Genomic DNA, 13431 nt, shown 5'->3' on the forward strand with positions numbered 1-13431 from the left:
ATGAGATGTTATATTTGATGAAGCTCTTGATATAAATGCAAACACATCTGTAAATACAGTGAGAGAATTCAATGAATTGTCTAATGAATTGAACATTCTGAATGTCAGAGAGAAATGATAACACTGTCTTTTAAGAAGACTTATAAAGAAAAAGCCAGATGTTTTGAAGATGATTATTAATAAGAACTTAGAGAGTGTAATTAATTTAATCTATCTTCTAGATAATAAGACACAGCTTATTATAAATGAAGAGTCTGAAGATCTTATTAATAAGAATAATTCTATTCTAAGTATTCTGACAGATTGATTAACTACACTGATAGAAGTCAAGAGAAGCTCAGACTGAGACTATTAACATGAGACAATGAAAAAGAAGATTAAGATATTTGAATAGAAGAAGATATATATTATCATTGAAAAGGCTCTGGAAATGAATATTCTTACAGATAAATGAGTATATAATTGAAAATTCAATAATTAAAGAGAAATCATCTGCTTTAGAGCTTATTAAGTAATTAGAGAGTTCTTGTAATAACAGAGTATTTATTATATGAGATTGTATACTGCAGTGATATCAGAGTCTACATCACACAGTCTATTCACTATACTAACTGTTAAAGAATGAAAGATCAAATTGATTGACTATGTATCTATGTTTTTGAATGACATACTATTACAGAATGAGATGATCTATATACAACTACTCACAGATGTTAAGCATGATAGAGAGAGCTTGATAAGATTACTCTGTCAGAGTCTATATAAAATGAAGTAAGCTGTAAGAGTATAGTATTTTCTTGTAATAAAGCATCTGACTATATTGAGATTCAAGATATCATCTTATAACAGCAGATTTTTATATTACTCTATTTATAAGATTTATCTGATATTGCATGTTGATAATTGTCAGATGATAGAATCTCAAGAACAGTAATTAGACTGAGTATTGAAGAAGATTATAAAGAGATTTAAGACAAAGAATATCAAAGAAACTAAGTCATATCTTGAGATAAAGATTAAATATTAGAGAAATGATCATCTAGCAGTTACACAGAGCTATTATATTGAGAAGATTCTTGAAGATTTCAGTATGAATAAGATAAATTCAGCTAGCATTTTAATAACAGCTGATATATGACTGAAATTCTCACCTGATGAGAAGAAGAGATTGAATGATAACTTTATAGCTATGAGATATTATCAAGAATTGAAATTATTGCAATATTTGATCTCAAGCAGTCAGTCAGATCTAGTGTTCACAGTCAACTATCTCTTACATTTTAACTTATATCTGTACAAGGCATGTTGAGCAGCATTGAAGTATGTTCTATATTATGTCAAGAAGATAAAAAATCATGACATATTATACAGAAAGAAAATCAGTGATATAAGTCTGAGTTCTGTGATATACTGTGATTCAGACTGAGCAGAGACAGATTCTCAATACAAATTGACTACTGACTATATTATATTGATTAATAAGTCATCAATCTCATAATAGTTGCAGAGATAGATATCTATCAAAAAATCAATCACAGAAGCTGAATATATTACAGCTAGTGAGACAGCTTGTAAGATAATCTGATTGAATAATATATTATATGATACTGAGTTGATAAATGATGAAAAAGTGAAAATATACTTATATCTATGAGTTGATAATAAGGGAGCAATTGATCTAGCAAAGAGAGAATTCTTAATACAAAGATCACATCATATTAAGATTAGATATCATATTCTCTGTAATTTAATTGAAAAAGGGGAAATCATGATGAAACATGTTGATTCTACAGTGAACATAGCTGACAGTCTCACCAAGTCACTGATGAAGCCTGCATTTGAAGATTTTGTCAAAAGAATTAGTATTCAGGAAATTGAGAAGAAGAAATGATTGAATGATAATAATGATACAGTGAATCAATGAATTTTACATGTATTTCTTGATTTTTACAGTTATTGCTGTACAGATGCCTTTTCTAATGAGGAAATCAGAGTCTGATTGATGTAATTAATTATTATTGCATTTTTGAAAGATTTGAGAATGAGAGAGGCCCTGAGTGACGGCTTATAGACCACGGTGTAGCAAGAGAGAGTGTTGATGATTACTACATCTACTCTAGTCATGTGCTATCTCAATCTATTTAGTGTAACTCGCGTAGTTAGATTACAACACAATAACATTATTCTTCAAGATCAGGCTGATAGGTTTGATGTTATATACGTCACATTTGCAAATGCCTCAGACCTTGCAAAGAATCAAGCTGAATAAATCACTCAGCTGACTCAAAAGTTGATCAATGCTGTAACAAAGATTTGACAAGATGCACAAACTACAGTAAATGCATGTCAAGAACACTTACAGGCCATAATTTGCAAGCTTCACATGCAAGGGAATGCAATAAAGAAGAAGATTATTATTATTATTATTATTCTTCAATTATAGATGTATGCAGTCAGAAACTATAACATCTACCTGAGAATCTTTAGTTCTCAGAGTTTTTTCTATATCTATAGAGTCAACTATTATACATTTATCAATTTTAAATATGCAAAATCAGAAAATTTCAGCTCAGAATATAAAAAACTGTTTATAAATTACAGTATTTTAACATCTTCTGATAGTTTGAAATCATTTGAAAATATTATGATAAAAGAAAAGAGAATATAGTCTTAAAGATAGACATATTAAATAGATAGAGAAAAGAACAGAAGAAAACAAGTACAGTAAAGAGAGCTACAGAACAAGATCTCTGCAGTTTATATCTTAAGTTATATATATATTTTAACACTCTATATAACTGATTATCATCTCTGTTCTCTCAAGCCTGCTTCAGAGATTATCATTTCTTCTAAAGAGTTATCACTCAGCTAGCTTCTGTAACTAGCTTACTCATAAGTGAGATTCTCACTAAGAATAATATCAGAGCTACTTAATTCTAGTTAAGTCTCTAATCTTTCAGCTGTTAATCTCAGTATTTCAGCCTATCAATTGACTGTCACAGTCTTGCTTATACTAATTATCTATTAAGAGTGTCTAGGCCTCATCTTATCTAGATTCTTACTAGACTCAGAGTGTTCTAATCAGATAGTTTTTAAATCTTCTTTCTCAGAAGTAAGTGTCTAGAGTGAGAGAAATGAGATCTGATCAGTTAAGCTTGATAATAATTCACTATTCTATAAACACTCTAGATCTCAATTACTCTAGTACTGATCTAACTTAAAGTATCTGAGAAACTGTTAATTCTAAGATCAGTGAGAATTAGTGCTCAGAAATCTCTGAAATGAATATCTTAAGCTTGACAATGATTCACTATAGTGCACTCAGAGGCTCTCAGTACTATTTTATAACTTAACAGTGAAAGCTGTGATTAAGATGACTCTCACAGGGTTCGAACCTGCCCTCTCTTGACATTCATTCCCTGAGAAGAAGGCCGCTAATTGAGGCTCCATGATAGCGTAGTTAACCACTACGCCACCGGGCCACAAAGAAGAAGATCTTACAAGATAATGAGCTGAATACATCACAGGCTGTAAAGACAAACTTCATGCTACTGTTTGAGCTGTCAAAACACTCAGAATACTACAGTAAAAGAACAAAATATTCAAAGAAATTGAATGCTGTGAGATTTCAAACAGTTCATGAGTTATGTGAAAGTTATTACAATGCTGTTATCACTCTATCAATGAGCTATTCTACTGTAGCATGAATGCAATCAAGTGTGAAAGTACTTGACAGTCTGATAAAGATGTTGAAGAAGGATGCAGAGAAAGAAGAAGAGATGAATTGATTATGTGAGATTTTGAATATCATGAATACACTTGAAGAAGAGAGGCTGATGTGTAGAGAGTTTAAGATTCTTCATGACATGTATTCATTCTCATTTCTCAATATTTTCTTCACTGACAGAGTACTCAGATAAAATCTCTCAGTATTAAGAGATTAATCTCTCTTTCACCTCCTTGTCTCAACATAGATCAATCTCAAGTGTGTTGACTACACAGAATGAATACTCATCTACGATGAGTGAGTCAACATTTTACCCAGTATGTGAGTGTGGCAGCTTAACAGCGGATCAGCTGTCAAATCTACAGCAAATAGGTCAACAGCACCAGTCTTCTATCAGCGTATGACAACCATCATTTTCTCATTTAGACATGGCTAATCAATGGATAGAGCGTAAAAATTCCAATTTTGAACTGCCAGCTAGTCTCAGCACTGGATGAGACCAGCTTGGCACTTATCATAATACAGTTTATCCTTCAAAAAGACGCAAGTCTGAAGACTCACAATCACTGTTCCGAGATATATTGCAACTAGCTGAAACGGCGCTTCAGAACAGGGAAAGAAGCCAAAACATCGTGTCTGGCTGCATTGTTCCTGAAGGATAACAATATTATTCAGAATGCAATGGAATCGGAGGCGGCTCCTTCTATGTGCTGCCGGCCTGTATTTACTATCTGATGCCCATGTTAGATTTTCATTTGTACAGTTTGTTCCTGGTTGTACTTTGTTAAATCAAAGCAAATGATTGGTTTACTCAATCCTTGCCTTTGCATCTGGAAAATTAGAAATTCCGGGTGCTGGATGAATTCTGCCCCAGTTGTAGGGAGCTATCCGATTTTACACTTCTATCAGACCACAAAACGGCTTGAACCTGAACTTTGACAGTCAGATCTAAATGTTTATAAACTACCAAGTGTGATATTTTATCAAATATATTCTTGGCACCTTATTGCTGATCCGTATTCTCCTTTTGATTTCAAACTATTCTAGCGGCATCGTCTCGCCAGCATGCCCCTGTCAACTATTTGCACCTCTCCTTAGCAATCTCTGGAGATCCACATACGCGTTCAGCGTTATGACCGGCATTCTCGTCATCAGATGCGATTACCGAGATCAAGTATGAAGAAAAAAGCAAGCATTAGATTGGTAAATAAGGCCTCCCACGATGGGCCTCTACCGCGCGAGACGTGAGCAACGATAACGACAAGTCATCGACCGTATGTGTCCCACATTTCCGGTGTGATTGTTGTAGTAGTATAAGCGTACTCGGCTTCAATCCAGGCTTCCCAATCCCAATCAATCCAGTCATTGAATTGCATAGCCATAGTTTTATTCCACCGTAGAAGAGGTGAAATGTACTGACCAAGGAACAGGTTTGATTCAATAGCGACTGGATCATTTCTTCTCCGACCGAAAAGAGCACCAGCAAAGTCAAGGAACAGGAGATTTTGTTTTGAATCACAACCGGGCTTCTCTACCATGATGACATTTCTAGGGCTTAGATCCGTGAGTAAAATATTTTGCTCATACACTCGACTTTCGAAGTTGATAACCGATTTCATGATCTCTTGGCGAGAATGGCAAGAAAACTTTTGTGGATTGGCTTGTTGCATTGATATCCCTGGTATATACTCCAGCAGAATAAGTCGAACAGTCCGGATTTTAGACCCCTCAACAGCAATATTCAATGAATACGATCCGTAGAACCTGGGTACTTGTTTCCCCTGTGACTCAGACAGAACATCATATGCATGGGTTTCGTGGGTATAGTGTTTGTCCACACAAAGAAAAGGATTAAGAAATCCTTCTTCATCATCGAAATAAAGAGGGTCATATATTTTGGCAACCAATGCTCTATCTGACTGAAAGCATGGAGGATGAGGTCTAACTGCAAGAACCTCAACAGTGAAAACTTGCGCATTGCAGCCATCCCCGACTCTCAATAAATCAAGAATCTTCAAGTCGACGATGCATGATCCCATGCTTCCTGGCAAAGGAGGATGCCGCAAGCACCGCTCAAGTGGATGAAATTGTCTTCTCTCTGCCCTGCCAGTTTGAAAATTGCAGCAACAGTCTTTGGTTACTGGTGTAGGCGGTGGAGGAATGTGTGACTCGGCGGTGAAAACCCAGCCCTCGACATAAGGGACTGGGGGTTTTGGAAGGTCGGTGGATGGAGGATCCATGAGGCGTTTGTTGTTCGACAGAAATATGTGGACGGCAATGGATAACGGGAGGAGGTTCTTTGTTAGAGGATAACGTTGTTGTATATGTGTAATCTATCTAAGGTGAAACTATATATAAGTTGGGTGGCACGTGATTAGGGTAGATGTCCATACCGGAAAAACGTAGACTTATTATACGACCGGATTATGGTTGTTCCGCCGTGCCAGCCGGCGACACCGTCGCTGAACTGTAAATCTTAATATAATGGTGGTTTTGTTGGCCGTTACGGCCGTTGCGGTTAGCGATCCCACTAGATCACGTGACCCAGCACTATGTTATGTTCTTGTAGATAGATCTATCAATACAACCTTCAACTATTCTACAGATTATAGCCTGAATAGCATGTTTTTCTTTTTAGAATATTGTATCAATATTTTTAACACAGATAGTTCATCTTTTTTGAAAAGACTCTCACTCTTTATTAGAGATATTTTATTTTCTCTGAATCTGCTAATCAGCAGATTCATATACTTTATATTTTTAAGAAAGTACATTCTTTATTGTGAAGAATATCACTTTTTTATTTTTTTTACATATCTAGAAGAAGCAGAGTCATCTCAATATAAGTGATATATCTGTTACTTCAGAGTTCAGCTCAAGACTTAAAATCACACACTTCACTAGATAACTTATTAATAGAATGATTACTCATTATAAGAAGACTTCTGACTTACAAGATGAGACTGAGATCAGTTTTCATCAGAGTATGAAATTTGATGATGAGATAATAGAGAAGTTTTAGAATAAAGAAAAGTAGAGTTAATATTCATCTACAGAATCTATTCATTTCAACTCATTAAATTCTTCATTATCTCTTACTTCTGAAATACTGACTTTTAATAATAATCTGAATTAATCTATTTATTATATTGCAGGCAATCTTATGAATCTTATACAGATAATACTACAGAATCAAATAACTACAGCTGAAATCACTTAACATCTCATTACATCTGTCTCTATATAAAGAGACACTATAAGAGATGAGTTATGAAAATATCAGAAGAAAGTCAAATATATACTAGATATTAAATCAGTGACTACATTTAATAACTCTAATTATAAAGTCTGATATACTGATATATTGACTGATACAGAAGTCATTAATAAAACTGATATTCTATTAAGAACTTAACAAGAATTCTCTTTTACACATTATATTAACTCTGAGAAGTGAAGAATCTGTTTCAAGTCTCTATATAGATGTATACTATTGAGTTTTGTTGAAAATATTTGAATTACTATTAAAATCTTGAAAGCTGACAATACTGTAGCTCTGTGAGACAAGATTAATATTGAATATATAATATCACTGATAGAAGAATGAGTTAATATCTTTAAGAAATTGATAAAATTATAAGTCAAGAAGAATGATTATCTTACTTTTCAGAGATATTTTCACTATCTTATTATCTATTATAAGAAGCTCTGTCAGAGTACTGAGAATATATATTATAATCTTTTTCTCAACAATCTACAAGATTATCAAAGATCATTTATTAAGACATGTTTGAATGAGTTTTTCTTCACTGATCAGAAACTCATTGTCAACATTAATATCAATGATTTGATGAAGTAACTGATCAATTGTACATTTAAGAAGATTATCACTGAGTGAAAAAAGCAGTCTCAGATTAATTCTGTGACTGTGAAAAAGAATAAGAATAAAGATGAGAATAAAAGCACATCTGTATGAAAGTGCACTCACTGTAGAAGATATGAATATACTGTTGACAGATGTTTCATCTTACACTCTGATAAAAAGAAAAAGAAGAATGATAAGAAGAATGACAAGAAGAAAGAGAAGAAGAATGACTTGATAAGTTCTCAATCAGCAGCAAATACAGCAATTACAAAGATTGAGTTCTATTTCTCTTTCACAGTCACTGAAAAACCATTCTCTAGATCTTGATATTTGAACATATGTGTAAGCCTGAATATGATGAGTGAGCTTTATTCTTTTTCAAACATCAAACCTTTTAATGATAATATCTCTGTCAATTCTGCAACTGAGGAAACTGAGTTTATTAAGAAGATTGAAACTATCACTTTGAAGATTGAGAGTGATGATGTTAACTTGCAGAATATTCACTATATCTTTAATATTACAGTCAATCTACTCTTATTTGCAAAGCTTGAAGATCAGAGATTTCAATTTACATTGTCTTTTATTATTCTCTCATTTTTTATTTACAGAGTTCTGAACAGTGTTATTTTTCATGCAGTTCAGACTGCTCAGAACAACATATATAAGATTGACAAGTAAGAGTTCAATGAGAATCTCAATCACCTGAACAGAGCAGTTAAGTATATTATGATAATGCTCTATAAGTATGATTTTGACTGAAAAGTTGATCTTTCTGTGACTGCTGTTACTACTGTTAATAACATTGATTCTACAGTTCTGAATACAGGTCTTGAGAATACAAGAATATCAAAGACTCTTTTGAAATGACACTGTGATCTCAGTCACATTCACACTGATGCTATAATTACTATGATCAAGGATTCTCATACTGAAGTCACTATTAAAGATTCTAAGACTAAGTTCTTTTGCAAAGAATGTATCAAGACAGATATGATGTAAGATTATTTGAAAACACTGATGTCTAGATCTATTTGACTCATTGAGAAGGTTTATATTGATCTTGTAGATAATAGATATACATTGAAAGACCTCTCTGATCATCTCTTAGAGTTCTGTCAGGGAATCAAATACTGAATACTTATTATCTGTGATGCAACCTGCTACTGTTGAGTATATTTTTTAAAGTTCAAGAATGAGACTGTTCAATACTTTGAGTTATGGCTCAGATTTATAAGTAATCTCAGATATACAGTTCCTGCTTTTCTACAGACTGATATTGATGATGTTTTTCAATTCACATATATACACACAGTTATGAATTCATATGATATTAAATGAGAATTAACAGTATCACATTCATTACATCAGAATGATGTTTCTGAATGTGAAATTCACACTATTATGAAATGAGTTAGAGCTGCTCTTTTGAAAGATAATCTCTCTAAGAAGTTCTAAGCAGATGTTCTAGAGACAGTGATTATAATAATCAATAATACTCTCATATCTACAGTTCTTTATAACTTGAAATTTTGACCCTCTACTGCAGAGATTTCTGTGATTTCAAGTTCATATAAGATTTCTTGATATGCACTTATAAATATCTCACTGAATATGAGGCATTTTCACTGATTGAGTGCAGAGGTTTTTATTCACTTATATGAATCTCAGTAATCTGTGAATAAGCTTTCTTCACATGCTGATTTCTATTGTATTATTGAATTCAGTAACACATTGATATATTGTCTATGATATTCTGAATCTGATAAGATTATTATCAGTAGTGATGTGAGGTTTCTGATCATCAAAAAATCAGTTATTACATCTGTGAAACTTATTAATTATGTTATTGAACTGAAACCTGATATTCATCTGATTGATAATAAAGACACTCTCAATATTGATGATCTGAATTCTACATGATTGCAGCCCGCGAAATCAATGACTACTTACACTTCAAGCTCTATTACAGATAACCTCCCGAAGTTCTACAAGAATGCTACATCTCAGTCAGAGAGAGTAGAAGATTATTGAAAGAAGTTCATACAACACAAGATTACTGATCTGAAGAGATGCAATACATGATGTTTAATCTTCAGATCTGATATTCTGAGAAGTGAATTAATTACTCTAAGCTGTTGAGTGTTTCTTGAGAAAGATAGGCCTGCAGACCTGAATACTGATTCTGATAATATTCTTAGAAAATTGTGTTAAGTGATTTATAATAACTGACTTAAGAAGAGTTCTAGAGAAGAGATCTATGCTTCTGTTATCACTGATACTATCAATTATATTCTTTTTACAATAGCAGCACTTCACAGTTGAACACTCTGTTAAGTGAATATAGTGATGACATATCTTCATAAGCATCTCACTAAGAAGGTCTATATGAGACAATTCACTGAATTTAAGACAGGTTCACTGAAAACACTTGTCTACACAGTTGAGAATAGTCTATACAGTCTGAACTCTGCAGTGAAGATCTGATATGATTACTTAACAGCTCTGTTAAGTGATCTTGAATTTACAGTCAGCACTCATGATTCAGCACTCTGATATTATACATTCAGACATCATCTCTATATAATGATCTATGTTGATGATGTCAACATTATATTCAAAGTTTCTGAGAATGCTGATTGACTAGTGAGTATACTCAGTGAGAAATTGAAAGTCAAGAATCTACATCAGTCAATCAAGTATTTGAGTATGAAGATCAATTGTTTGAATAAGAGAATTGATTTGATATATTGTCAATATATCAAATATCTTATTAAAGATTTCTACCTTGATGATGCAGCTGTTGTCAGAATATCAATGAAGAATGAATTCTGTATTAATGATTTCTCTATATCTGAGAAAGAGACTGATTTCACAATTCAGTAATATCAACATGATATGAGTTGCTTGCAATATCTTGCAGTTAAAACACATTCTGATATCACTCACACTGTCTCACTACTTGCTCAACAGAATGTTGATTCAACACCTCAATGTTGAAAGGCTCTATTACATGTTATACATTATTTGAAAGAGATCATGGATCTGGGCATTTTCTACGGATGCGGCCTGTATAAGAGGTCTGTTTCTACTATTTCTACCATTTCTACTGATTTCTCTGTTACTTCTGATTTCCCTGATGATTCCTACCTACTCTTCAGCTACTCGGATTCTGATTGAGCCGGTTCCTTGAATGATGATAGGAAATCAAGATCTGGCTACATTTTTAAGCTTGCAGATGACCTGATTTCATGATGTTCAGTGAAGCAATCTTGTGTATCTCTAAGTTTCAATGATACTGAATATGTGACTCTTAGTGAGGCGGTCTGCGAAGCAACATGAATCTGAAATCTCATGATTGAGCTTGACTTCATCACTACATCTTCAATACAGATTCTCACTGATAATAAGAATATCATAGATCTCATAAAGATGGCAGTCATTACAGCCTGAAGTAAGCACATTGACACACATTTCTATTTTTTATGTTAGCAGTTGAATCAGAGAGTCATTGATTTAGAATACATTCTCATCACTCAGATGTAGACTGACCGTGTGACCGTGTCTGAGACCAGGATCAGATTTTTTGATAGTCTCATTATCAATTCAACTGATCCCATTACACGGTTTTAACATTAGATAGTAGTCTCATACTGTCTCAGTGAGACTTACTGTCTACTCTTATCACATTTTTCAAATAAGATCATGATTTCCACTTCTCAATTTAAATTATTTTTATTGCTTTAAATGACTTTAAATCTCATTTGAGTGTTATCAAAAAGTGTTACTTTTTAAAAAATTAAAAATAGTCTAAAAAAAACCTTAAAATGTCTAAAAATAGTAACTTTATGCCAAGAATGAGACTAAATGAGACCAAATGAAATCACTTTCTCATTTTTTTCAAGTCATGGTTCCATTTTAAGATCTGATATATAGTCACTTTACATGTTTTTTTTGATAGCCAGTCCCAGCGGGATTCACATCAAGAAATGTATAAGATTAGATCAAATGAAATCAAATGTGAAATTCATGATTCCGGCGGCCAGTCTACTCAAATGGCAGTGAATGAACTCACTAAATCTCTAGACACTATGACATTTGCATGATTCATGATTTTGCTAGATCTTACAGGTGTAAAAGTTGAGAATGTTTAATTTTACATTTATATTTGATTTTGACAGACTATCTTGATGATTTGAGTGTTTTTGTATGTGATTCTTGTTATCTTGAGAGAGAGTGTTGGCTGTTACAGCCGTTACGGTTAGCGATTCCACTAGATCACGTGACTCATCACTATATTATGTTCTTGTAGATAGATCTATCAATACAACCTTCAACTATTCTACAGATTTAACGTGACAGAACTGAAGCAGTGACTAGTCAGCAGTGTCATATAGAAGTAGTTATTTGAGAAGCTGTATAAGTGAGCTTGACTATCTTGCTTGAATAACAAGCTTGTAGACTACAGAGTTATTGCAAGAATATCACAGATATAATACTTAGTATACTAAGAAGATTATATAAGACATGCAGTAACTCTTGTATATATTTCAGTAGAAGAAAAATAAATCACTGACTTCTTTAATGAGAAGTCAGCATCTAGCTATTTTATATAGATAATGAGTAGATATTCTTCTCTTATTTTATAAGTAAGAATAGCTGAATTGATACCTCAGCAGTGTCTTACTATTAAGAAAGAGTAATCTGCTGATCTTATATAGAAGCAGAGTTCTTATATTTATTAATCAGATCTTTCTATAATATATCTGAATAATATTATAGAGTGGTTGAAAACTGGTTTAAATAGAATGAAATTATCTGTATAAAAGTAATAAGCTGTGTGAAACTGTAACAGAGTCTTGATATAATTAAGAGTTTAATAATACTCTTCTCTTTAAGAGTATAGTCTCTATACTCTTAAGATTATCAGATTAGAAGTTATCTTTATTATATAGCAACAGTTATCAACTGATTAACAGCATATATACTATATATGATATAAAGAAATAGATGAGTTTTTCTGCTGACTGTATAGATCTTTCTTTACTTATGCCAGCGTGGCTCAGTTGATAAGACTGCTAATCAAGACTACACACATTAGAGATGTGTGAGTTCGAATCTCACCGCTGGTACCTGTCACTTCTTTCCCATGAAAGCTCTCATATAATAGAGGCTGAGTCTAATTAGTAAGACTTGATGCAGGGTAGAACTCTCTACTGCAAGCTAAGTCACTAGTTAAGTGAGATTCTGCAAACACTCATCAGAGCTGGTATGAGATGTCAATGTCTCACTATTCTACTATGCATCTATCAAGGTTCTAATGATATAGAGTCAAGCCTAATATAGTGATTATACACTACTTAAGTGAGTCTCTAACTAGGGCTGTCATCAGAGTCTAGCTTTCTCTCAAATACAGAGAATGATTTTGAAAATCACCTGACTAGCAGGCCTAGATGTGTATCTAGGCCCTAGGCAGAACACTCTGATAGACTAGAGCCTGCAAGCTCACTGTCAAGTTCTAATACTGACAGAGAGAACTGCAGTCATCAAGTCTATGATTAGTCTCTAACACAGGGCGAGGTCATAACAGCTGATTGATAGGCCTATGAGCATCTAATGAGGCCGAGATCAGCAACTGGAAGCTTGATGTGTACATCATCAAGTGGGCAGTGGCAGTCACTAACTAACACCCCTGGAAATTAGTGACTGGCCCGAGAGGATGGACGCGGTGGTCAGTTAATTATAGGGGGTTAAATGTAATTAGCTTAAGGTGCATCCTGCGGGTGGCTAGCGCCTGTAGTTCATGGCAATGAATTGGCTGATTCAGCTGCAAAAAAGG

At 33.5% G+C, this 13431-nt stretch overlaps 1 protein-coding gene and 1 non-coding gene across 2 annotated transcripts; one reads left to right on the top strand and one right to left on the bottom strand.

Annotated features, from left to right (window-relative positions):
- Positions 1–3559: 3559 nt before the first annotated feature.
- Positions 3560–6048, bottom strand: BDBG_07813 (uncharacterized protein). The gene has a single exon (XM_002621928.2). The coding sequence runs from the start codon at positions 5965–5967 to the stop codon at positions 4993–4995; it is 975 nt and encodes a 324-aa protein (XP_002621974.1). The 5' UTR covers positions 5968–6048; the 3' UTR covers positions 3560–4992.
- A 6595-nt stretch (positions 6049–12643) lies between these two features.
- Positions 12644–12724, top strand: BDBG_17677. Its single transcript has one exon. It is a non-coding gene; the product is annotated as a tRNA-Leu (tRNA).
- Positions 12725–13431: the final 707 nt, after the last annotated feature.

Source organism: Blastomyces gilchristii (assembly GCF_000003855.2).
Source record: "Blastomyces gilchristii SLH14081 genomic scaffold supercont1.20, whole genome shotgun sequence".
In the NCBI taxonomy this organism is placed as follows: Eukaryota; Fungi; Ascomycota; class Eurotiomycetes; order Onygenales; family Ajellomycetaceae; genus Blastomyces; species Blastomyces gilchristii.

Bases quoted from the DNA above. Each gene is read 5' to 3' on its own strand.
- BDBG_07813 (XM_002621928.2), bottom strand. From the start codon at position 5,967: ATGGATCCTCCATCCACCGACCTTCCAAAACCCCCAGTCCCTTATGTC.